We start from the raw sequence: 27,879 nt of genomic DNA, 5'->3' as shown, positions 1-27,879 counted from the left end.
CTCATTTTGAATTCGTTTTTATTAAATATGATATCCTTTTACAGTGGCAGAATGATACAGAGCCAGATACATAGACATAGAAACAAAAACAAACCAATCACAAAGGAGTTAGTTGGGCGAAATACAGTATATGATCTAATTTTGCATTCTAAATTACAATTTTGGGTCTGATTTAAGAGCCAAATTAGGTGATATGTTTCACCTATTTTTGGCAATAATTTGTTAACTACTTATCACACAATCCAGTAGCTTTCCTGTTAACTTAAGCCAAGCCAATGCAATTTGTTTTGTTATCAATGTAGAAGCGAGAGAACTAAAGTTAAACTTTAGGTGGTCCAATAATGAAAATATGCCACAACTTAATAAATTAAACTTAGGTATTTATACATAAATATAACTTGCTGCAATTTTCACTGTCACAAATTTTGCAAAACTATCGGCAATAAAATTGAGCTTTAGCAGCTCAGTAAATATTTTGTATGGGTCGTTTTTTTTACAAAGGCTAGGAAAAGATAAATGATTTCATATTGTTTAAATAGTCTTATTTTTCCATCATTATTGATTAGATGGTGGGATAGAATTCCAGGCACAGAAACAAATTCAATGCTGTAAAATAAAATATGATAACAATTACTTGAAGTTCATTAGGTTTATTTATTCATTATGAAAAACTGAAAATCCAAATATTTCCAGCACTTCCAAAATTTGCAGGACTTGGCGGCTTGAATTATATGGGAAGGGCGGTTGAGTTAGATTTTTTTTCTCTAGAGTCTGGGAGCCAATATCTTATTTTTTTATAAAAGCTGATTAATAAACCAAATGTGTAAACATCTTTTTGCCTATAATCTTGGGTAACGTTTTGCCCTAAAGAAGATCTTCAAATTGGTCCTGTGCTGTGTATACAATGCTGTGTATAACTCACTTCAAACTGTTTTTTAAGTTACATCAAAATGTTTCAAAATCATTAATATTACATTTCAAATAACAATAATCTGAATTCACCTAAATTCGTTGAAAATGATACAACGTTCAATCAAAGATCCCACGGAGAGCGATTCATATTCTGCAAATAAAATGCAAGAGGATAATTTAGCTAGGTGGATGATTATTAATTACATGGTTATTGAAACACAAGATTTCACCTGATTAAACATGTTTTAATATACATATCAGTTCAGTTTTCATAAATTGAATACATTAGTAATTTGGAAAATCGAAAACTACTAATGTTTTCCTGATTCCTTCGTGAAAGTCGATTTGTTACTGGTAAGGAGAGAACTCACATTGCAACGAGAGAATTGACTATTCTTTGGTGAAGAAGACAGGTCATAAAACATCAACAAAAGCAGATGTTCCTTGTTTTTTTTCCTCCATTTAAAAATATCTCTCACTCTGTGCAGATGGTTCCAATTTCGGGGCCACTACAGAAGCTTAAGATCAAGGTTGCCATTTCCGTACAGTACTCAGGGATTCCTCCACCATTAGAATGGCCATCTTTTGGAATGGCCATCTTTAAACTAGGGCCCAGTTACACATAAAAGTTCCCACGGCTCCATTTCGAAAGAGTACAGATGAATTATACTGGTATTAAATTTTTATCGATAGAGAGAAAAAGCACATTGCAACTGAAGAATTGGATTAAACAAAAAGGACAGATCATAAAACAGATAAAAGCAGATCGTTTTATTTTTATTTTTATTTCCTTCATGCGTTCAATATTATCATATTACTATGATAATAGCAAGTTGGCCGCCATGTTTCTGACTTGAGTCATAGACTTCAAAACCACTTCACTGCTGCTAAGCACTTAGAGGTATATATTTTTTGTCATTTCTATCAGTTTGTCCTTCCTTACAGATGATGTTATTATAATGTGGTCACACAGGCATTGGTTCACTCTCTTACTAAATGACCATTGTTTATATCTGTGTTTCGAAACAGCGACCGATGGCTTCTTCACCATAAGAGTTCATAACCATGTCAATCTAAACTTACCTAATGCAACACATTCAGCAATTCACTAGATGGGAATGGAAATACGTTGTTAATTTTCCCTTCATTAGCTAACCTGCCTTTAATTTCCACTTGTTCCACTTTGTTTTGTCAGCTCAGGTTACAACCCAAGTGGAATTAGTGCAATTAATATTAAACATTGCTTAGTTTAGTTTAGTTTAGTTTATGGCCATATGTACCAAGGTACAGTGAAAAGCTTTTTTGGTATGTGCTCACCAGTCAGCGGACCCTAGATTATTATAATCAAGTCGTGCACAGTGTGCACATACATGATAAAGGGAATAATGTTAGTGCAAGGTAAAGGCCAGATTAAAGAGTCCAAGGGTCTTCAATGAGGCAGTTAGTAACTCTCTAGTTGTTGGTAGAATGGTTCATCTGCCTGATAACAACTGGGAAGAAACCGTCTCTGAATCTGGAAATGTGCGTTTTCATACTTCTGTCTCTCTTGCTTGGTGGGAGAGGGGAGAAGAGGGAGTGACTGGGATGAAGTCTCGTCCCTAATTATGCCGGTGGCCTTGACGATATTGGGGAAATTTGAGGGAAATATTGGGGAAATGTTCAAACATATAAGTCACATCCTATACAAATTGTGCATGCATGTTCCATAATCTTTCATAATTGTTCAAGGTTCAAGGTTTAATGTTCCAGAAACAAGTCCAGCAACAAAATTATCCATTTGTGTTCATGCATATTTATGAATATTCTTTAATTTATTCTCATATTCTTAACTGCATTGGAAATTCAAAATATTATTTTAATATCAAAAATATGCAATATTATAAGATAATATCTGATATACATCAAAACAATAAACACCATTCAGCTGTTTATATCATTTTTATTTCTGGTAATTTTGCAGCAAGCAAAATCATTGGTGGAAGATGTGCCACTCATATTAAAGATAATCATTTTTGATTGATAAATCTATTTTGAGCAATACTAATAAAACTGTTCCAGGTTTTGACACTTTCCATATATCAAAAAAGTGTTTTCATGAAAAAAACTAAAATTAAAAAATCATGCCCTTGTCTAATGTCTCCTTTGATTGGTCATAGATTCTAGATTACTGTCATTGTCATTATTCAAATTAATTTTAGCAGAATCATGAAGACCAAGTTTCCCTGGCAATGACAAACATATTTTGGGTGCAGTTTCTGCAGCAGACTCTTGTGACTGAGAGGCTAAATCTAACATCCCTTGTGCTACTTTGAATAGAATCAATTGACATTACACAGACTGGTAATTGAACCTGACACCTTTGTGGTCTCAGCTATTTACTGTCTGAATTAGCTGAACCATCAATCCATGCACAAATCTAATGGTTCAAATCCCTCTCCATTCACCGTTCATCTAATACTATTTCCAATTCAAGCACAGGGCTTAAATGGAAAATCAGTAAACATATCTGTTTTTGAGATTTAAGCAAAAATAAAGAATTCAGTAAAAACTGCAAAAATCAAGATAGAAGAGGTGGCAGAAACTATTTTAAAATGTCTGATTTTTACTTAGAACTGATTTTATTCTATTTCTACTGTTGGAATAATTAACCCATCAACAGTGTAACAAAATAATAATTTGTAATTTTCATTTCCTCAACTCTTCATTTCCTGGTATTTAAACTTTGGACAAGAAAGATTTGTCTGCTGTAGTTTCTATTGAGGTATTACAATCATGATCTAAATCTTTGTCACGGGAAAATTATATGGTATTCAAATTGTGTTTACAAGATGTTAAGTTCACACTCTTGTGTAAAATGTGGTGCTGTGGTTTTTCAGACTGGTTAAGGATAAGGGAAACTAGAGATATAGACGATGAAAAAAGCATTGGAGAGTGACCCAGTCTCTGTTTTGCACTCATGCTCTTTGTAAACTCTTGCCTTTTGATCTCTGGGATTAATCAAGTTGGTGGCCGCACTGCTTTGGCTGCCTGGCCAAGTAGTGCAGTCCATATGCAGCTACACACTCAGAAGGAGAAACTGAGGCACTCAATAGTGTTTGAAGTCAAAGGAGTCTGAAGGATGGTCCTAACCCAAAACGTCACCTATTCATGTTCTCCAGAGATGCTGCCTGACCCACTGAGACAGGCATAACTGCGATGATAATGGGCTGGTAATTTAAAAATGAGGTACATTGAAATTTCTTCTTACAGAGTGGGAAGGTGAGGGAGGGAAAAATCTAGTAGGAAGCTGATGGATAACTTTTTTACACAAAGAGGGTGGGGGTGTATGGAATGAGCTGCAAGAGGGGATTGTTGAGGAAGGGACTATCACCGCATTTAAGAAACATTTAGACAGGTACATGTATAGGACAGGTTTACAAGGATATGGGTCAAATGCAAGCACGAGGGATTAGTGGGGATGGGGCTTGTTAGTCGGTGTGGGCAGGTTGGGCCGAAGGGCCTGTTTCCACACTATATGGCCCAATCATTCTATGACAGAGGGTAGTTAATCTCTGGAATTTGCTACTCTGGTAGGTGATGGAACAGGATCGGCGGACGTATGTCAAATAGAGTGGATAAATGTTTGTTTGATAAAGACACAGAGGAAAAGGGAGAAATGGCATGGAAGAGGAGTCATGATCATTTTGAATGGCACGGAGGGCTTGCAGGGTCTGATGTCCTCAATCTGCTCCTTTTTTCTTGTGCTCTCAAAAGTAAAGCAGATTAAAAACCTTAACTACATAAATTTATTCTAAAATCTTTAACTTATCTCAGTTAATTTTAAACATTAATAATAAATATCACTGATATCTTCTTTTCCTTTTTCAACCAGATTAACAACTCCATTCAAATGAATGGGCCTGTATTTGATATTCCATATGAGGGGCCAGATACAAAGTGCATTCAGTTCTTCTGCTCAGCACATCCATGCCTCTCTCCCAAGCGAAGTGCAGGTGACAATCAGACATACTAGCAAACTAGCATCTGACCTTGCATTCTATTCTCTACATTGGTCCATGAGAAGCAACTCTCCCATGATTCTCTCCCCCCTGCCAAAAGAAAGGTATCTTTGACCCACGTAGTTTATAAATTTAGAATTTATCGGATGCTTTTAGGATTGCAAGCACCTAAATACTTTGTATCTGCTAACTGAACTTAAAGCAAAAGGGCTTGGTTAAATATATAAAAGTTCCATTGGCAGTATTTAAATGGGAGAGAGCTCATAACTATACTTCGTCCGACAACAGTGCCCATTATGACTCAATGTTATATAGGCTGTGCACCCATCACCTATCATTTTATACTGAGAAAGGAAAGCAGGATCATTCTGTAATATCCTGAGAATGGGAACAACAATACGTTATTTCCACTCCACTGGAATATTTTAAATGTCATTTAAAATATCACAACACTAAGTGCCGAAGCTAATGCCCTCCATATTTTTAAAAATATCTGGTTTCCATTAAATAAGTCATATTACTTCTTATACTGCATACTGATGCCTATGATGTTAATTGTTTGTGTTCCCAGTGCAAGTATCCAGAATATTGCTTTCCACACTGGCTACTTAAACCAAGGGTATCATTGCATCCCAAGTAGAGATTACAGCTAGAGCTGAAGCTTGAATGGCATTTTTTACCCTTATTCATATAACAACATATACTCCAAGTAGATTAAAAATAATGCTTTACATCGCATTCTTGTCCAGATTCAATAATAATAATAATAATAATGAAGAATTATTGAAAAAGTGGTGCAGCTAACTTGTCACTTCTTTTGCAACTGCTACTCAATTCCTCATTTAAGCCAAAGTAAAAGTGGCAAAACAACTCTTCACTCTGTTCATTATCTCTCCAGAGCACATGAAAGCTAATCTACAAGAGTCTAACCGGCTGGTTGGGGGAGACCGAGGTGGCAGGGTGGTATTGCACATCACTTAGACCTGTGCAAGTGCAAGTCCAATAAGCTTAAAATTAACTTAGACAGTCTATTGCATTTTGGAGCTGTTTATAAATGTAAGCAGAAACAGCTGGGGCTATACAAGAGTATGACCTTGCATGTACCAGTCATCGTTTTGGAGAATGGAGGGAGATGAACATTAGGCATTATAACTGAACTTATAATAGGCTGATGGCACAAACAATGCAAACAAAAAACAAATTTTGACTAAAATTAAAGAGAATATTTTTTAATTTAAAATTATTTTTGATTAAAAGTTATGGTGGAGCATTGTTACTTTTGATGTCTTTTGAATTTTTGCGTGCTGAACCACGATGTCAATCATTGTTGAGGAATAAACATCAATGTTATACTGCAGTGTTTAAGAACCCAAACAAATATGGTTGGCATTGACAAAGATTTTACCGATCGACATGGTGAAATTGTCATTCTGTAGGTATGTGGTGAATAGAAACTTCATTATACCATTCAGAAGGTACATAATCATTTATTGCTAAAACTGGCTAAACAAAAATATATGGATATATATATTTATATTACTTTTTACTATCCATGGTTTATCTCAAATAGTATTAGCAATGTTTCATGCGTCACATTCAAATCAGATGCAGACCAGATTGTCCTGTACTTTATGTACCTAATAACTGTATGTTGAGTTAGAAATCTCTGGGGAAAATATTGCATGTTTTTTGACATAATGATCTTCTCGATGGCCTAGTTGTAAGATGCTGCACCACCTGTAAACATCTAAATCCTGTATTCATGGCGTCGAGATTCAATCCAGAGCAAGGAGAATTTCAAAAGAAACAGTATATTTTAGTTTATGCATTTCTACTGACTATATATAACTTGTTTAGGGATTTTAATTATAATATTTATAATCTGCTAATATTCGAATCATTCCATGATTTTAGGAAGAACTTGGTCATTTGTTGTCAACGTGACTGGTTAAGAAACAGACTGAAGTTCCATTGAAATATAGCCCAACACTGAATTATTGTCTTGCATGTAACTTTTACCAGATCACAAAACCTCCAGTTCTTCATATCAACACATTTTCTAAGTTTACAGTTTTGTAAAATCTCAGAAATTATTGCATACGTTGAGCAAAAAAGCTAATCTAACTTTTGTAATCTTAGGTGCTCTTTTATCCTATTTCTATGCATTAGCAGTTACAAAAGATATACATGTGAACTTAATTTTTGGATTACATGAAGTGAAAAGACTGTGAGGGAACACAATATCTGTTAGATGTCTTTCTATAATCATTTAAAATGTGCATAGTATTGCAGTTTGTGCAATGTAAAATTGAACCAAACTCAGCAGATGATAGTACATACCTGTTAAGGATGAATGCCACAATGAATCACGCAAATATACTAACCCCAAGATATACATTTTAATCCCATAGTTATCATGATGTTAAGTCATACCAAGCTGCATATAAACAGTATAACTTGGAAAACGTTTGAGAGATTGTGTATCAAGATTTCAAATATATCAATGTATCTCCAATTATATTGACCTGTTTCGAGCAATAATCCGTGCACATGTCAAGGAATGTCAAGCTTACTGAAATGTAAACACTTGTTTCAGTTTATATAACGACTGTAAAATAAATATGTTGGAAGTCTAGGGGATAGGAAATCTCCCAATTTAATCAGATACTGGATCCATTACCGTGAGCATGCATCCTTGCAGAGAAATATTGAATATCTTTTGAAAAGTGGCCAATAAAATGTAGATGTGCCCCATTAATGCAAAAATGTTAATATTCACCTTAACTACACCTCCATGATTGTTGGATCAAACAGAATGTTTTAGATTTTGGTCAGGTGTTAGGTTACATCCAGTGGCTGAAATCTACCCAAAATACAGTATATGCGGCTCTTTCCACGCTGTGTCATATCACTTACACGAGATGTCAGGTTGGACATTTATTCGAAATTTATTATTTAATCATATTAGTAACGACGTTGTTCCTGATGAAACGAAAACGACAGCCTACATTAACGTCTGAATACTATCTGATGTAACGTGAATCTTGCGCAAAAGAAACTAAATGGACACGGCGCTGCATATTCGTGGGCGCTCTTAAGACATCCACCAACTATGTTTTTTAATGCTATTGTCTTCATTTAAAACCTTGCTCTAAAACTATTGAACCAAATATTTAAAACGAAGGCAAATTACGTACGTATTGATATTAATAAAGTTTACGTGTGTTTCTGATTTTGTTTTGTCATATGATCCGGATATGAACAGGAACAATTGTTTTGTTGTTGTGGCTTTGCAGGGGGTTATAACCTAAACGTTAAAAATAAAAACAAAACGTAACTTCTTTTATTTAATGTGTAAGATACCAGAGGAATAAAATGCATCTTCCAGAACGAGTCGTGTTTTAAAATAATACAATTCAAACGGGATTTCTAGGTTTTTGTATGTCATCGCATGCAAGACACGTTTGCAACATGTTCGTACTCTTGCAATGACCGTTCGTTGCTATGAATACTATGTATTCGCCGTCAGAGAGACTTCAACAATAATTCTAACCCTGCCCTTATGTTCGTCCACTCTTCCTGGTTTTAAACTATCGATCGTGTTTGGTATTAAACCACAAACACAATCACCATCAAGTGCTCTTACGATTACTCTGGGAATGGCTTTACAGATGCTATTGGGGCCGGGACATAAGCGAGGCGGCAATGTATTATTATACTTTCAATCCAACCGCATCACCATGCGCCCTGCGGCGTTGGACGCCAATTTTTATGTGTCTTCAAAACATAACCGGTTTCTAGTTCGTAAAGATTCAGCAAATAAAAGTTATTTTTCGTACTTAATGGACGAGTGCACGCCAGTCTGTATTGGCTTGATACAAAGTGCAAATCAATTGTTTCGATGTCTGCACCAAGAGCGGATTGACGGAGTTAAGGTTCAGCAATCCGGCATTGGTAACTATTGTGTTCGGTCAACTAATAGGAAAGAAACTCGCCCCAAAAATCCCAGTTGTTCCACAGAACAACTCCATCCTTTCGTGTTGACTCTGTGGCCCCAAAGAAAACTGCACCTATATCGATTGATATGGATCATTTCAGAACCCGTGATTGCGTTCATTTTAATAGATTACCACATGTGTGTTACAAACACACAATGCGGGTTTCGATTGACAATACATGATATGTGAAATGTGTTCTACCGGAGAAAACACCCAAGTGACTGAAAAAAAGTATGCGAAGAAAAGTTGGCTCGGAAAAGTGACTCGCTCCCCTATAAACCTCCACCGCCCCCCCACCCTCATACTACTTTTTTGAGATTAATTTAGTTCAACAAATGCAGAAGTTGAACCTAAGCCAAATTACTAGCCGTGTCTGCTGACAAGATTGATCATGATTAATGGAATGTATATTTTATGATTGATGCCCTTTTTGACCACAGCGGCGATTTATCAAAGCGGGAATTTAGAATAGTTATGTTGAATCGCAAAGATACCACCCATCGAGAAAGTGATTGGCTTATTTAACTTTCAGCAGCATGAGTTTGGAAATCATGAACGATGTTAAACTTTATGAGCCTTCATTTGCTGAACAACTCACAGCCGCCGTTTGTTATTTACCCTTTAAAAAAATCACGGAGAAAAATAACCTCATGCCGCCAAACATTACAGAGAAGCAAAAAAATTGTATTGCATGAAAGCAATTTGAAGTCCAGTGATGTGCCCGAATTCTATGAATAGGTTAAAGTCTAGGGTCTGATGACCTTCAGTTTGTAGGACGCAGATGAATCTCTTCCATTTGTCTTTCATCAAAGTCGTCGGAAAATTTGTCATATTTTTCCAGGGCAATGAGGACATGAATATTTTATCGATTAAGCTGTAGAAAAACAAACCAATGTAAGTCATTATCATTGAGTAAGAAAGAACTGCAGATGCCGGTTTAAATCGAAGGTAGACACAAAATGCTGGAGTAACTCAGCGGATCAGGCAGCATCTCTGGAGAGAAGGAATGGGCGACGACCTGAAGAGGGGTCTCGACCCGAAAGGTCGCCCATTCCTTCTCCCCAGGGATGCTGCCAGGCCTGAAGAGGGGAATCGACCCGAAAGGGCGCCCATTCCTTCTCTCTGGGTATTTAAGTAGGAACTGCAGATGCTGGAAAATCGAAGGTACACAAAAATGCTGGAGAAACTCAGCGGGTGCAGCAGCATCTATGGTGCGAAGGAGATAGGCTTCTCCTTCGCTCCATAGATGATGCTGCACCCGCTGAGTTTCTCCAGCATTTTTGTGTACCTTCTCTCCAGGGTTGCTGCCTGACCCGCTGAGTTACTCCAGCATTTTGTGTCTACATTATCATTGCGAGTAGCTGAACGTACCATATCCCCAAATGCTCGTTTACCTCTCCCCTGCCTAGTCTGAAGAAGGGTCTCGACCCGAAACGTCACCCATTCCATCTCTCCAGAGATGCTGCCTGTCCCGCGGAGATACTCCAGCATTATGTGTCTATCTTCGGTTTAAACCAGCATCTGCAATTCCTTCCCACACATATCACATCGCAGTGTCTACCATGCTATGACAATCTTCTGAATTAATATTACCTAACCTGGTGCATCTAAGCTGTTTGAAGATTGCTTTTTGTGAACGTCCAGAATATATTAATTTCCCTTAAGAAATTATACTGGAGTCAGCCAAACCTTTAGAGCCCACTCTTTGAGACGCTTTCTAGCCTTCATTTGTCAGCACCGCCAAAATGAAAATACAATGTTTCTATAGGTTTGCTATTTTAAGACATCCCAATGGTGTAGCGATAGAGTTGCTGTCTTACAACTTTGGAGTTCGATCCTGATTACCGGTGTTGTCTGTACGTTCTCCTTGAGACCGCGTGGGTTTTCCCCGGGTGTTCCGGTTTCCTCCCACATTCCAAATATGTGGAGATTTGTAGGTTAATGGCCTTCGATACAATTGTACATTGTTCCCAGTGTGTAGGAGAGCGCTGGTGTATCGGCGCGAATTCGGCGGGCCTAAGGGCCTGCTTCTGCGCTGTATCTCTAAAGTCTAAAGTCTAAAGAATTATTCATCTTGTTGACTTTTAGTCTTCGTACTCTAATACAATAAAATTTCATGAACAAATGATTAATTCAGTGTTGTTTTTGCTTTGCTTGAAGGAACTGATGCTCCCTCAGCTTATTACTTTAATCAATTGCGTGATTAGATTTTGAAGACTGCACCTCGAACTGCTGAGAATAGTTTGGATCTTTTGTCTGATGAATAGCGAATTGCAATATTTTATCATGATGACAGTCATGAATAAGTATAAATACCGCGCACTCAAGAACCCGATGGAAAATGTTCGACCTCCGGAAGGATTTCCTCTCTGCGTTGTATTAAGGAAATTTTAAGGCACGTTTATTCAGAAACATTTTCCGGAGGATGGAAGTCCTTTCGTGCTGCGTGGTTAGCCCGGGTTGGGTCATAGATGGGTCTGTTTCCTTACCCCCATAACATATAACATGAGCCTAGAACTCAACCTAGCTAGGCAAGACTAGGGAACCGAGAGATTGCAATATAGCAAAAGCAGTTTACAATCACTTTTCCTATTTATACTCAATCCGCCGCGTTTGCACGGGGATTGTACCAGCCTACAACGAACATACAAACAAGCGGAGATGGCCTGATTTATATAAATGATTGGAATATCTGGAAAGACTGCTTTAAAACGAAGATACAAATGCGAATATTGTAATAACGGAGTAATATATCCACATGTATTACAGACAAATAACGCGTGACAATCAGAACGAATAATTACATTTCAAGTCTTAGCCATACAAAATAAGTCCAAATTGTATATTATTGTGTGCGTGTTCAATTGGAATATTAAGAATAACCAATTATTACCAATTTATTTTTATTGGTTGCAGAAACATTCTCGGGTTAATAAATATATAAATATAAATATACAAGTCAAAAGATGAAACCCCTTGTATGTAAAATGTGAACCGTTCAAATGGGAAAACATAACCAGTTGAAAATACCACCCTTTAATTGTTCACTATTTGACTACCAGGCAACACGCAATGAGCGTCGCTTTCATGAACTGTGCTGCCAATTCGTGCGAAATGTACAGAAGTTAAATAGTTTTCCCCTAAGGTCTGAAACTATAAGAACTGCGCTCTACACGCCTTAATTATAATCGCTCAGAAAACAATATGTAAGATCAGTCAAATCAATAGTTGAGTTCTTAGCTTATTTCGATTATTTTTTCTGTTATAATTTGGAACCATTGAGCAATTCCTCCAATTTCAGCCAGTGATATTAGGCTGCTGTTGAACTGTGTTTGAGAGACGTGTATATGCTCAGACACCGTCATATCCCTCCGCCCTCGCCCACACCACTACCAAGCAGCCTGGCCCGCTGAGTTACTCCAGCGCTTTCTGCCAATCTAGTTAAAACTAGCGCAAAAAGGTAGAAATGCGCGTTATTGGTGGATGGAGGCATAGGCATATCACTAAATTATACCCGAAAAATGACAGGAGGGGCATTTTCTCGGGGGAATGGGGGGGGGGGGGGGTTATGATGAATCAGTAGAAAACTTAAATCTTAATCCAAAGCTAATTATTTTCACAAAAGCAAATCGCTGTTAACAAATTAAAACCTTTAAAATATATGAAATAGAAACTGCCGGAAATGTTTTGTAATTTAAAAAATCCTAAACTTTCCTCCAATATAACTAAAGGAAGAGGTCTGAAAACTAATTTGAAACTCGAATGATGGATGGGATCAATAATCATTTTGTTCCGTTGTGATTGCCCAAATCTTAATAACTTTACCCAATCGTTTTGCAGAATCGAAGAATTAACTATCCAGAAATATCATCCATGCCACACACACGGCGCTGCATACGATTATAGGATAATAAACTGTCCAGTACATCCTACATCATCAAATTCCTATATATTTTAATCTTTGGCCTCCGGTAGCATTTATTCCAGTGTATCTAATCACTAACATTAGATTGGTGTTTGTCAGATGCCCACACCAATGCATAAAAGTGCTTGTCCACGATCACACCTGAAAAATCCGATCTCAGGCTTTGCAAACCTGATTCGTGTGTCAAGTGAAGGAGACGTATAGGATTGCACATCATTTACAAATACCAACATTGACATCTCTAATCACTGACTATGCTGGAAATACAATTGCTACTTTGGGACATTATGTATGTATTAAAACGTTGTCAGGAGTCCGCTTACATTAGGTTCACGTAAATGGGGTTGGGAATACTATATTTGACAAACACTTTCTTACTGGTTCCCGGGAGGGTTTTCTTTTCTTTCGATAAAAAGATCCATTGTTAAAGTACACAATGTTGACGTTGCAAAGAACGTGCTCCTTTATACGGATTCCTAAACGCCAATTCAATATTGCAATTCGGATAATTTCGAAATTATCCCAATTCGAGCTTGTCCAATTTAATTTCCACATATCGCAATGAGTTCGGTTTACTGTATGTTCACCATTGGGTTTGCGTTAAATGCTAATATTGAACTTGACATTTTGTCTCTTTGATCCTATTATTGGGTGTATTTTTTGTTAGTTTCAATTAATTTTCATGTTCTTATCATGTTTTATCTAGTAGACTGGCCCGCTGAAGTTCTCCAGAACTTTGTGTTTTGCTCAAAATTCCAACCTGCAGTTTCTTGTGTCGTCATTTTTTTTAGCGCATTCACAATGGTATGGAGATAGACACAAAACTGCAGAAGTAACTGCGCGGTTGAGGCAACATCTCTGGAGAAGAGGAATAGGTGACATTTCGGGTCGGAACCCTTCATCAGTCTGAAACGTCACCTATTCATTTTCTCCCTAAAAATGCTGCCTGGTCCGCTGAGCTACTCCAGCATTTTTGTGTCTATCTTCGTTATAAATCAGCATCTGCAATTCCTTCCTACACATTTTTATCTGCTCTACTACATGGTATGATATATTTTCTGGATAAAGACACATGCAGAAGCTAATCCATTCTGATGATGGGGAAATCCAAAGTAATCTATCATTCTATGCTGAGTGCTGATCAATTCGCTGAACATGTGTGGCCTCTGTTTCAAATTTCTAACATTTAAATTATATATGTCAGTAACGCACCAAAAGCATTTGGTAAAAGCTCTGCCGTAGAAAAAATGCCACAAATGTTGAAAGCGTTGGTAAAAGAAAAGGTAAGTTTTCAAAATGATTTAAATGGGGAAAAGGCGGGATGGGGGAGAGAAAGGGGCTTACGACAGAATGTCATCTTAAAGGCCCTCAGCAGCTGAAGATACGGTGGTCAACGGTGGAGCCAGTACAATCAGGGATGGGCAGGAGATCAGAACCTAATGACAGATACCGCAGAAAATCAGTGAGATAGGCCACATGGAAAGGTTTGAAGAGATGAAAATGTATTCTTTATAAATATCGTTTGTTCTTGGTAGCTAAGCAAATGTTAACGATATATTGAAGTGATTAACATTCTTTAGCTTCATTTTTCTATTTTTGCAGTGGTTTCATTTAATGATAAAGCGTGGTTCTCTTAATTTTCACCCGATTGTACCCATCGTTGTGAGGCAGGACGGAAACTGGTTTTTGACCTGGGCAAACCACCATCGTCGAAGTAGGTTCAGATATACATTTGTTTGTAATTATATTCACTTAGCAGTGATAGTACCTTATCAGATGTGTTTACTTGAAGCCAAGTTCGGTTATGTCAGTGTACTTTTCAACCAATGAAGGACCTGGTAGTGAGCCCTCTAGTGCTGTTTGACAGGAGTACGCGGATTTAACGCAATCCCATCCCCCACATTACCTGCACACAATGTACACAAAACACACAGCGACATGGTATAGAGCCATAGAGAAACTGTTTTGCTAGTTAAATGCAGCTTCAAATGAGCCACGGCGATTTTTATTCGGCACATCCCCTGAAATCTCCCCAACAGCTCCAGACCCCTTCTCCAAATCACCGACCCCTATATCGTTACCCTGCGAAATATGAACAGGGAGGCTGCATTTTGATATATGATTAAACTGGTTTGGGGGAAACGTCAAACATGAGTGGCCAATAATTCATAAGAATGTAGAAAGGCACATTGCTACTTCGTTTATTTAATGTGAACCACTGGAATATATTGATACTGGTCGAGCTTGTTTATAAGGCAAGTGGCAACTTTGCCAGTTTTGCAATTCAAAATTAAATTACCACTTAATATCAAGAATCTTATAACCGAAAATTGTTTACATCACATCTACATGTGGTTTTAACTGTATTTATAATTACATGTGCGCATCTGAATTATTTTTGCCGGATTTAGTTTCTGCCAAACGCCTAATTTGTTAAACTACAACAGTTGCCTTAAGAATGTTCGTCGGTTAATTCTTATACTGTGAGAATTAGAGCAGCCTGTAGTCCTGATCCCTACAGTACAGCACCTCTAACCTTTAACCATTAAATTACAGGCAATTATCTTAATCTTAATCTTAATTTTAAGAACAATGCGCATTATGTTGATCACCGGACTTCAATTTACTAAATCTCTTCGTTTAGACATATTGATTTGAAAAAAAACAATTGTCTTGAATTTTAGACTTGAAAAACGGCCAGTGGTATAGATAAACTGCACAGAGATCACCCAAGACTATCATACTTCACTTAATATGTGACAAAAAATAATCTATTGTGCTGCAGTATACGATGTAGTATTTCATAATATTAGATATGCATTCGGCTAAACGGTCAGAACACTGGAAAGAGATATTCCTATCTTATGTTAACAAAACCACCTCGGCATGGTTAAGGATAACACAGATTTGAGTTCTAATAATATTTCCAAATAGCTGGCTTGTAACATAATGCTCCCATCAAAAATATAATTAATAATGATTAATAATATTAAAATATTATTGACTTATATTTACTTGCATGTAACAAAATATTTGACAGAAAGTGACCTGGTGGATCATGTTCACCCGTAATAACCTTTTGATTAAGAGAAAATTAGAACATATTTTCATCTTCTATAGATCCGATTTAATCGAATTAGATCAGAAATGTTATTTGAAACTGGTTGCTTGTGTTACCGCCGTGACAGGCGCAAGTATCCTGGGGTCGGTATGTACACGCAAGCTAATTTAATCGCAGAATTGCAATTTCCAATCATTAGGCTGTATCGACCAAGCAAATATCGACCATAAAATATATCAAATATTAAATATATGTAAACATAGAAGAAAATATTAAATAAATATAGAAGATGGAACATGGGCCCAATAGAGTATAAACGAGGGCAATGTATAATTCTCACACACTGCACACAGCAAGCCTCCACGGTTGAGATTTTTCAAATGCTGTAACAGTAATTTGCGCATTTTCCGTGTTTATTTGTTACTGAAAATGTGTCAACTAATACCAAACAAAGAGCCCGTCTTCTAACAAAGGATGGCTGGAACCTTTAAGCAATGATATTGTCGCAACTACCGTTCGATGCCATTTGCATTTCTGATACAAAAAACTAGACACGGTTATATGTTGAGTAACGTGCCCTGGTTTGCTTTAAATCAGACTCAAATTGGACCTTCTGTTTAAAAACTAACGATACAAGTATTAAAAATACTGTGGAGAAGGCTATAAATTTCCTCTACTATATCGTTGTCACATATTTCACAGGAATAACGTCATGGAAAATCTGTGCCTTTAGTTAAGAGCCAGCCGAAATGGGGGACGCCACGAAAATAATTGATATCTTTTGGATCAAAAAAGATTTATCACTTTAATAAACATTGGGCTCTGTTAAAGTATTTACATTGAAAATTACACCCCTGGTTTTCTAATTGGAGCTTGTGTAAAAAAAAAGTTGGCTTCTCTTATGAAGTTAAGGCTCCATGTTACTGAATTCTCATTCAAGCCACAAAACCGAAGACAATGTAGCATATGTATTACAATTCAGTGTTCTTCTGCAATGAAAGGGTACCCGATGACACTCGAGTTTGTTATAAACCAAAGTAAACATTCCTTGGCAAAATCCACTCATTTTATTGCCATCTAGTTCATTTCGAAGCATTTTGTTTTTTAATCCCTACAGTTTAAATAACCGGATGCATCCGCTTTTTAAAGTTTGATGTGGAGTTTTTAGGCCCTCTGGCCCAGATTAGACTATAATTTAAAAAGGCAGTATTGGTAGCGTTCTTCAAGTATGAGCCTTTTCAAACCGCTGCACTAAGTATAATAATAATATCCCTTCTAACAAATATTGTAGCATAATTTTAAATTATGTTAGCGTTACCCCCCTCAACACATCCTTGATATTACTTTTCGTAAACAAATATGCAGTTGCTTTGCACCACGCCAACGTAAACCTTGACTCTCTCGTGTCATAAATTCCAGTTAAGGGAATATCAAATGGCATCAGGATTTCCATCCAGTATCCGAATTCATTTCGACAATCCTCTGGTGTTATTGTATAACTATATTCTACACTTGCTAAATTGTAAGTTTACTATGCTCTTCCAATAGTTATTCAATGCTGAATTGTTCGTAACATTTGCACAACAATAAAGCGAGTCGTTATGCGTTGGTATTCATAGTAAGGCCCGGAGCAAGTTGTGTCTTCTGCTTTATGCATCTCTTTCCTTACTATATTGCTCATACATCAGTGGGATTTAGAGATGGATAAAACAAACCATATATATTTGTGTGAGTGTGCGTATATGGATGTGTACACACACACACACACACACACACGCTATATATATATATGTGTGTGTGCGTGTGTGTGTGTGTATGTGTGTGTGTATACATATATACACACGCACACACATACACGGGAATAAACTGAACTAAATAATATCTATTTATATATATATGTGTGTGTGTGTGTGTGTGTGTGTGTGTGTGAGTCTGTATACATACATGGGAATAAACTAAATAATTTATATATCTATATATCTATTCCGTTTTTTTCCCGCGCCCACGAATCCCCGCTTTATATACATATATAGATATTATTTCGCTTAGTTTATTCAGGTGTATAAAGCGGGGATTCGTGGGAAAACTGAACCAACTCTACATTCCAGCATTTGATGGCAATTTTTCTCAGGTTGAGCTGTCATTGTGTGGCCATTTAAGTAGACACTATATTACTCTGTCACCACCTTAGGGTAAGGGAGGGAGGGAGGGAGGGTGTATTTTATTAACAGCCGATTAATTTACTCCTAGCACTACCCCCTCAGACTGTGACTAATTGCAGTGGTTATCCAGAAATGTTGTTGAAATAATTGAACGTCTTTTATAAAGAGGCTCAAGAACGCTTCCAAAAGTTAAAAGCGATTGGGCGTTGGGGTGGTGGTGGCGTGGGCGGTTGAGGGGGTGCTTGGGGGCGGCTGGTGTTAATTAAATGAAGGGAGTGGACGGGGCACACGCTTGCCTTAACTCCAGGCGTGGGTGGTCTCGGCTTGCGTCCCACCTCAGCCCAGAGCGCTGATAAATGCCGAACGCCGGCGAACAGGGTCACTGATTGCACAGCCTGTTTACAATAACTTAACCCCAAACCTGGGCTACGTGCGGCATCATTCCCCTTTTATTAATCATATTTGTACCTCGCATACAATCAACACCACTCTGTCGAATCTGATTTTGATCTGTTATTTTAAAGCTGCTTATTAGTAGGGAGGTTACGCGGAATACATACTGTGTGTTTGCATGCAGACACACACACACACGCGTGTGTCTATATATATATATACATATATTATATATATATATATATATATATATATATATATATATATATATATGAGTGTGCGTATTTGTGCATGTGTGTGTGTGCGTGTACGCGTGTATATATATGCGTTAGATATATATGTATATCATGTAATGCACATATAGGTACACACACATACACATGGCAATAGACTAAACTAAACTAAATTATATATATATCTCTATATAAACGCGTTTAGCATAAGAAATTATTTGAAGGATATCATTGAAGGATTATTTGAAGGATTACATTGCCACGATAATTAACACAGCCACTGAGATTTTACACATAAAATTGATTTTTTCTTGTTACATTTATTTGATTTATGATCAATAGTCCTTTTTAATCTTAGTTTTTTTTTCATTTGTGTGGTTGGTACCAACCAATGTCACTGAATCTTTTCACTTAAATTTACTTAGAACTGTGTTGTGAAGATTGATCTAATCCCCGTCACCGTGTTCACAAAATATTACGGTTCCAGTTAGTTTCCGCTTTATTCCCCAGCAGAGTAAAAATACATTGTTTTGTTATATATCCAATCTGTTTATTGTAATCGATCTCAGAAAGGTTGTGCGCAATAACTAATCGGATGTATTATACCGTGAACACGTTAAAAAAAAGATTCTTGCGAAGCATAGCGATAGGACAAAACCTTATTCAATATAAATATGAGAAAAAGTGACAGTCATACCAATACGCTAAAGGGTCTCGACCTGAAACGTCGCCTATTCCTTTTTTCCAGAGACGCTGCTTGGCCCGCTGAGTTACTCCAGTACTTTGTGTCTTTTTGTGTCTATCTTCGCTTTAAACCAGCATCTGCAGTTTATCCCTACACCAATGCGTCGTTCTTTTGTTCAACCATTCACTGATGCTATCTCTGTCTTCAGCATTTGATTTAATGAAGCATATTATTACATTATTGTAATTTGCGTTTATATTTTAATTTAATAATATCTATGGACTGGAAGTGCACTTTGCCATCAGTACGGGCAATAAAACCTTACCAGTTTACTTGTATCTGCAATGTTGCTAACGTCGTCCTTGGCTGCGGGCAGGTGGATCAAGCTTGCGAATATTACCCAGGAAAAAAAGCATTTAAGGACGTGGGTAGAAGAATGTGCTGGCATACACTCTATCATAACAATGAAATTAAATTTAAAACTAGAATACACCGCAAGACTCCCTGACAATACCTCATTCAATAATCTGCCTTAAGTATTAACAAAAACATTTGTAAATTGTTTAGGCAAATATGTCACTCGAATGCACCTATATTTATAACGTTTCAATTTGTCTTATTCACTTGAAGCACAGCTCTGAGTTTATGAGCTTGATCCACTTTTAGATTATTGAAGAGTCCCACAAGATTCCTAGCCTCATATTCTGACCACCATTGGGTGAAAAACAATGGGTTTGTTGCTGTTATTGTTTTAAGTGTTCGTGGTCGGCTTTGAAATAGGCACGAAAACTGTTCGCCACGTTCTGTTTAATTTTTATCAAACTTATTTTTGACTAAAGTTTACTGGCGTATGTTGATACATTCTACAAGTTGATACTTACACCGATGTTATTGGTTGCTCTCGTTTTGCTTCACCGGGACTCGACAACTGGCCTGCATTGCCATGTTTTAAAATCCATTAGTATTACTTTTAATGTGCAATCTCCAAACTGCCCCATAACTCTGATTCAAACGTTAGGAATATAAACGTTCTCACATTTGCTACGTTCCATGTCCTCGCAGCCGACCCTTAACGGTCTAGCTGTTTGCAAACATGTTTCGATTGTGTAAATATCAAGTCTCTGACACCTCGACAAAACCTATCCTCACTGGAAACAAAACAAACTAAACCGATTGCAGAATCCAACTTCTCCAAGGAAAATCATCTTTGGTATAAATACATTTGACATACATATAAATTGAGCAAAAATCCCACGATCTTACCGAAGGAAGTATTTTTCAGAAAACCAGGCGCCGTCTGCGTTTACCGAATGCTTTTGTAGTTCATCTTTATAAAACATGGCAACTAACGATAAGAATGGCACTTTCTAAATCAAATCAAAGCACGGGTGTCTCACACTTGCATTCTAATCGTGTAAACGCTTTCATTTTCACTTGAAAGGCTTGCAAAAAAAAAATTTGTGATGTCCCTTACCTTGGATAATGTTAGAGGGGATGCGACACATTATTGCAAACGATGCCAGGCGCCGAGGCTGTGTCGCTGTGTTTTTCCCCCCTGTCTTTTGCAATGACAGTACGTGTGTGTGTGTGTGTGTGTGTGGCACACTGCAAGGCCAGCACTGGGCACAACCCAGCATGTACTGACTTATTTATATATAAATACATACATAAAGAGAATATCTAAACAGTCAGGCGTGAAGCTACAAAGAACATTTTATAAGTCACAGAAAGGAAACAGTATTAGATGGGATTTCACTCAATTTTCTTTAAAGGAGCAGATTGCAGATGTTTACATTGTTTTTGTATAAACATCCTGTACATGTTCCTGTCTATTAAACTCCAGCTTTCATAAGGAGAGAGCTTTTCTAATTCCCATTTTCAGTATTAGGAATTCCAACACCAATATGTCATGAACGATTTCTCGTATTCCAAAAGGACAAACATAACTTTGCAAGTAAACACAAATAATTATACATACATGTACATTTTTGTCATCGTTTTTTTCTGCATCCTTACTTTGCTACATTCTCCAACGTCCACTTTTATCCCGAGATTTTTTAATGAGGTAATTTTAAAAAAGTGGTTTTAAAAATATTTTTATAATGATTATAGTAATTTTAATTTGAGATCTTGATCACGAGGTGCAAATGGATTTTATGCTATTTTCTTGATGAATTAGCTGCATTTCATTTATATTTGTCTATCCATCTCTCTCTTTCTCTCTCTCTCTCTACCTCCCTCCCTCCCTCCCTCCCTCCCTCCCTTGGAAAAGAGAGGGGGACGGTCAGCCTTACAGATTGATTTGTTCCCTCACCCCACCCACCCCCAATAAAAAGCTGGTTCGGGCTACGTAGAAAAGTTCAGATACCACATCAAATAGTTAATGAAGGCGGGTTGTTCATTCACTTTAACAGCCCACCAGTCCTGACCGAGGTGGGAGGGGGGTCGGGGCGGGGAGTTTCTGGTTCCTTACGTCTTGACAGCCGAGAGGTTCGAAACGCTGATGACAAGAGATAAGTGAACGCGATCCCTTTGGCGTGGCAGATCCCAGAACAACTGCGATGAAAAGCTACTCCACATCTCGGCGACCTTTGCAAAGGACTTCAGAACCAAAGAAATAACTCTACCCGGAGAAGGGCTCCCTCCTTCGCGCTGTTAACAACTGCCTCGATATTACTTTTCTTTTTTTTTTGGGTGTGGGGGAATCCGGATTATTTTCCGAGCAAAGGAAAGTTTTATTTGAGGGGAGAGAAAGAAAAGCTTGAAGGTTTGGAAATATCTTGGCGGAGACGAGACTTTTTGGCGAATTTCAGTTTCAAGTGACTTCCTTGCTGAGAATTGTTCTTAAATGACGGCCGAGGTTCAGCAGCCGCCGGCTCACAGCGCGGCCCAGAGTAGTTCCATGTCTACGGGGATCGAGAAGCCCAACAATCAGAGCTCTGTGATGGAATCAGCCACCTCCACCACCAAAACTAAGAAAACAAACGCAGGCATACGGCGCCCGGAGAAGCCTCCGTACTCGTACATTGCCCTGATTGTTATGGCCATTCAGAGCGCACCGACCAAGCGGTTGACGTTGAGCGAAATCTATCAGTTCCTGCAAAGCAGATTCCCTTTTTTTCGAGGCTCCTACCAAGGCTGGAAGAACTCGGTGCGTCACAACCTCTCCTTGAATGAGTGCTTCATCAAACTGCCCAAGGGTCTAGGCAGACCGGGCAAAGGGCATTACTGGACCATTGACCCTGCCAGCGAGTTCATGTTTGAGGAGGGCTCTTTCAGGCGGAGACCGAGGGGCTTTCGCAGGAAGTGCCAAGCTCTGAAACCCATGTACAGCATGGTGAACGGATTGGGGTTCAACCACATCCCAGAGACGTACAACTTCCAGGGGTCTAGAGGACCCATCTCGTGTGCTCCAAACGGACTCTCCCTAGATGGTAGTATTAGCATGATGAATGGACATTTGCCAAGCAACGTGGACGGGATGAGTTTATCGGGACATTCTGTCTCCCACCTCTCCTCCAACAATGGTCATTATATGGGAAGTTGTACGGGATCTTCCGTGGGAGACTACCCCACCCACGCCGACAGCTCAGTGTCCGCGTCTCCTTTGCTGCCCGGCGGCGGAGTGATGGACACCCACTCCATGTACACTACCGCGGCGTCAGCCTGGGCTCCTTCAGCATCCGCGCTCAACAACGGACCTTCTTATATCAAACAGCAGCCCCTCTCACCTTGCAACCCGTCGGCGAATCTAACTTCAAACCTGCAAGCGCATTCTCTAGACCAGTCCTATTTACATCAGAATAGCCACAACGCTGCAGATATACAAGGTACATATCCCTGGTATTACTTTACCCCACAATGGCTAATGTGTGAACGATTTTATGGTTCAGGGGTTACTATAGATTAAAACACTAGCAATGTAACTATATTACGAACTGTAAAGATAATGTGTTGAAAATATGATGATTTGTCTCTAATTTGAATTACACATTTAAGAAAGCCCATATATATGTTTAATCCAATCACCATTGTGAAAGAGAACATATTGGATGGGACGGGTTAACCTAAATACATGATATTTATCAGAAGGCATCGTTTCCTGATTATTCATTAAAAAATTCCCCACAAGCTGTAATTTGAGGCCAAAGTACAAATGAGGGAAGGTTTTAGGCAGAAATATGAAGGAATAACAAACATATATATTGTTGGTGTAAGAGGAGACGGTTAGATCAAGATGAGAATAACTGTTAGCGCATCTCTGCTTCTTTTAAAGTGCGATAGTTACTGAAAGATTTACATTTGCTTCTGCGGATGGTAGTTCCAAAATTCAGAAGATTTTCCCAACTGTCTTGAAATAAGATGATGCTGATTGAAATTTGATTTGATTTGGTCACACTGATAAGCTTGAACGTCAACATCTGTAAAGCACAAAAATAAAATGTTTTCGAACTCAAACTCACTCCGATGCATTGTTATTTGGCTGTTCTCCAGTAAGATTAATTAGGGAAATGATAGAGGCTGGGATGGAGCTGTTTTCTTGCAGAAGAGTTTCAAAAGTGTCATTAAGTTAAGGAAGTGAGTTGTTTTTGCTTCCTCTCCCCGCACATAATTGGTTATTGGTTGGAATAAATAACAAACCGAAAGAATAAACCGCCCTTTGTTTTTACAACAAATTCCAAAACTTGGTCAAAGAAAACATCTCGATGCCATCCCCGTGGAGACAGTGTTTACTGCGGTGCCAACTCGACGGCAATAACAACATCATAATGTGGAAAGCGGACTCCCTGCCGCAGAAACCGTCTTCTGGGGATTGGTAGCCCGCCTGCCTAAAGCGCGATGAACTGTGTGAATCTGCGGAGATGGGGGTGGTGCGGGTGCGGGTGCGGGGGGAAAGCCACTTTTGCAGTTGCACAACATCCCATTCCCAATCAACCCCAGAACAGATTTTATTTTCAAACAAATATTATTTCTGCGGTGGATTTGAAATATGCAATATGAAATGAGAGCAAATAAACACATCTCAGCTCCTCCCTCGCTCTCGCTCTCCGAAAAAGCTAGTTAGTTGCAACTTGAAAATCTAACCGAAAGCTATTTAGCTAAATCGGTTCCCTTGTCCGTGATGGCCACCATGTACTACAGAGACAGCGTTTCCCGGTAATCCCTGGTCAGTTTCTGATTTTCAGTTGTAGATAAATTTACCAACTGGGCCTGTTCAGTGAATCAATGTAGCAGATTGATATAGAGGATATAGATACAGAGGAGAAAATAAATCTAGGAATCCTTTGTAAAATTTATGTTGTAAAGTAGCTTGCGTGTGTAGCAGTGATGATCGGGGTCATGGTATACAATGTCACATTACAGCCAAATGGTCAACTTAAATTCAAATGACACAGTTACCTTAAAATGAGAGAGTATGCGGAATGCAACGCTGATGTAATTTCTAAATAGAATAGGGATTATTAGCGTATGCGCCCGTTAAGCTTTCAAAAGCGGGATGCATTTCTAAATGTTTTGTCAGTGATTAATTTTAATTTAAATGGCTCTTTGCTCAAAACTAGACTAAAAATCTTGCACACACGCCAACTCGCCATGAAGCAAGTTAGGGGGCCACAGAATTATTGGCAATATATTCGGAATATTCTATGAAATTTAACATGATTTCGAGGTTCGCCAAAACAGTGTAACAATCCATAGTCAGTTCACAGTCTCGGTAACTGTGATAGTAACAGGTTTTCTTAAATACTTGAGAGAGGTTGGGTTCTGTTGCAAAATTAGCATTAATATAAAACAAGGACTTCAAGTGTGTCTTTCCAATGCTGACTAATGTACAGCGTGATAAGTACTACTGAATAGTCAGTATAATGGTACATGCATAGACACAAAATGCTGCAGTAACTCAGCGGGTCAGGCAGCATCTAAAGAATAGGTGACGTTTCGAGCCGAGACCCTTCTTCTGAAGAATGGTGTCGACCCGAAACGTCACCTATTGCTTTTCACTCGAGATGCCGCCTGGCTGGCCGAGTTACTCCAGCTTTTTGTGTCTATCTTCGGTTTAAACCAGCATCTGTAGTTCATTCCTACACATGATACGTACATAATGAACATGCATTGTGGACAAGCATTTATGAAATAATTAACGATGAAAATCGAGTGGTGAATTTGTCAACCATTACTGCGCACAGTAACCAGCTATTTACCGACACTAAAGGGACACCTATAAAAACGTTACGGGTCTTTCATACTTTGCTACCTTTTTGGTCAACTTGGTTGACCAAGATGGTTCATTTCTAATTCAATACTTCACATATTTATTTTCTTTGGAGGTTTTAATTAACTGTATCACTTCGTTGTCAATGTAAAAAAAAAAAACTCATTATATTAACAGATGCATTGTAGTAATATTTCCTAATAAGTGTGTTTTTCCTCGTTTGCTTTCAGCAGGAATCCCGCGATATCATTCGCAGTCTCCCAGCATGTGCGACAGGAAAGAATTTGTCTTCTCTTTCAACGCCATGACATCTCCTTCAATGCATCCATCAACGAATGGATCTTACTATCATCAGCAAGTGACTTACCAAGATATCAAACCATGTGTAATGTGATACCATATAGAGAACCGAGTGGAATATGTTCTCCCTTGCCTTGCACTGTAATGGTTTTCACCTGCATCTGCAGTGCGCTCCGGTCTGTAGAAACTTTATGTTGATCCTTATTTAAAGAAATAAGTGGGTCCAGGATTATTGCTAGAGAAAGATACGATCTGTGAAGGCACTTTCAGCTCAGCGAAGCTCAATCTAAATAGTTACTATTTATTCTAAATTTTAGCTAACCTTCATACAGGACACTGCATAGACTCCAAAACCCTGAACTCTGCTGGCAATATTTGCCTTGTATAAACGTGTCTTTTAATATAAATCATTCTAATTAAAAAAAAGAGCACCCTTTCCTTTTTGATTTGAATGTGTATTGAGGAAAATACATATTTTGTGTTTTTTTGTTGTTATTTGGAAAGATTTGAAAGCAGTATTGTGACACGTTTTTTAACCTAATCTTGCGCACTGTATGCAATGTAATTCACGCGGATTTTTAGAGGAGGTGGTTTGTATGCTTTAGTAGATGGTGAAAAGGACGTGCGCTTTTATTCTGCGTCTGGTCTACACCATATTGTATAATTCTGTAAAATAAAAGTAAAGCTGGCACGCAGTTTCCGTAGCCTGAAATGAATATTGTAGTTAACAGCGTGAAGGGTGTGTAGAGACCCACCACAGCCCGCTCGGGATCTGAAACTGCGGAGCTTCAAACTTGACATTTCAGACACCGGGTGTAATTTATTTGAAAGCCTGTTCCTCTCCGATTATCAGTGTTATTTAACTCTATAATTGTCATGTACATAAACAGCGAAATCAAAAGCAACGTTTTGCAAGTGAAAATTTCCGAGTATTTTTAAATGGGGTATAATTGTAAAATTTAAAACACCAATTTCAAACACAAGAAGATGAACAAGCAAATTAAGGTCCGACCCAGACTGTTTCTGCTAATTCTGTATGTGCGAAATATAGGCGAAGCACTATTGTCAATCACATCCAAATTATTCTAATATGAATATGCATTATTCCATAAACGCTGAAATAACGCGGAGGTCTATGGTCACACGGACGTTATCACAGACTTGTAGCGAATGATTAGTACATTACAGAACCTCCCTGTAGCTGTAGTTTGTGCTTTATTTTAAACAATTGTGTCATTTATAAAGTATATTTTCCAAAGAATGTGGATGTAGTTGTATTAAACTTAAGACTGTTGTAATCAGTTCTGCTTCGATGTGAACTGTCATCATTTCTTTAACTTTTGTTGAGTATTCACCCCCATTTTCCTGCAGCGCCGAATAGATATTCCACATCAGCGCTGTCGGTATTTTAAGTATTGATTATTTTAAACAGTGTAAAAAGTTTTACTGATGTAAATAGTTTGTTAAAATTATAAACGGATTATTCATCATTTGTTCTACGTTGCTGACATCACATTTGACTATATCTACATTATTATCCGTACGATTGTTTATCTTGTGAGCAGAACTATAATCTGTATATATGGATATTAAAATTCTAAAATGATTTACATCTGAGAGACAAAATGTTTAAACATGTACAGAAATCTCCCGGACAATAATAACTTGAAACAACGCACATTTGTCTCCCTCTTTACAATTTTGGTTGGTCACAGCGGGCGAACCATGAAGTCTTGTGGATTGAGGGAAAGTGCATCAGTGAAAGGAGGCGATGTGTCGTGGTGGAGAAACCCCGTTCTGCAGCGCCATCGCATGGCACTACCTTGAATAGCCATTTAATCTGCTGCAACCAGGATACCTCTGGAAAATACTTCTTGCGTTTTTTTTAAATATAGCTAAGGACGGGTACTCATGCTCTTGTATGCGGTGCCTTTAAAGGGGAAGCAATCCGAGATATCGCACAGAAATATTAAATCAATGTAAATGTTAGTGTTAGGCAAA

At 38.1% G+C, this 27,879-nt stretch overlaps 1 protein-coding gene and 1 long non-coding RNA gene across 4 annotated transcripts; one reads left to right on the top strand and one right to left on the bottom strand.

Moving 5' to 3' along the window:
* Position 1: 1 nt before the first annotated feature.
* Positions 2–21,588, bottom strand: LOC116982547. Of its 2 annotated transcripts, XR_004414487.1 has the most exons (3): positions 20,842–21,588; positions 1,003–1,063; positions 2–606 (listed from the first exon to the last, which is right to left on the bottom strand). It is a non-coding gene; the product is annotated as an uncharacterized LOC116982547 (long non-coding RNA). The 2 variants fall into 2 exon arrangements; XR_004414486.1 differs by having other exon boundaries at positions 2–1,063.
* Positions 21,589–21,815: 227 nt separating this feature from the next.
* foxf1 (forkhead box F1) lies at positions 21,816–27,484 on the top strand. 2 transcript variants are annotated; one of them, XM_033035816.1, is made up of 2 exons: positions 21,816–23,197; positions 25,812–27,484. In XM_033035816.1, exons 1-2 carry the CDS (start codon positions 22,216–22,218, stop codon positions 25,970–25,972), a joined length of 1,143 nt encoding a protein of 380 aa, XP_032891707.1. In that variant the 5' UTR covers positions 21,816–22,215; the 3' UTR covers positions 25,973–27,484. The 2 variants fall into 2 exon arrangements, with proteins under 2 accessions (XP_032891707.1, XP_032891706.1); XM_033035815.1 differs by having other exon boundaries at positions 21,818–23,197; positions 25,809–27,484.
* Positions 27,485–27,879: the final 395 nt, after the last annotated feature.

Source organism: Amblyraja radiata, chromosome 17 (assembly GCF_010909765.2).
Source record: "Amblyraja radiata isolate CabotCenter1 chromosome 17, sAmbRad1.1.pri, whole genome shotgun sequence".
In the NCBI taxonomy this organism is placed as follows: Eukaryota; Metazoa; Chordata; class Chondrichthyes; order Rajiformes; family Rajidae; genus Amblyraja; species Amblyraja radiata.
Note: the sequence above shows the minus strand (reverse complement) of the source record. Positions and strands in the feature narration are given on the sequence as shown.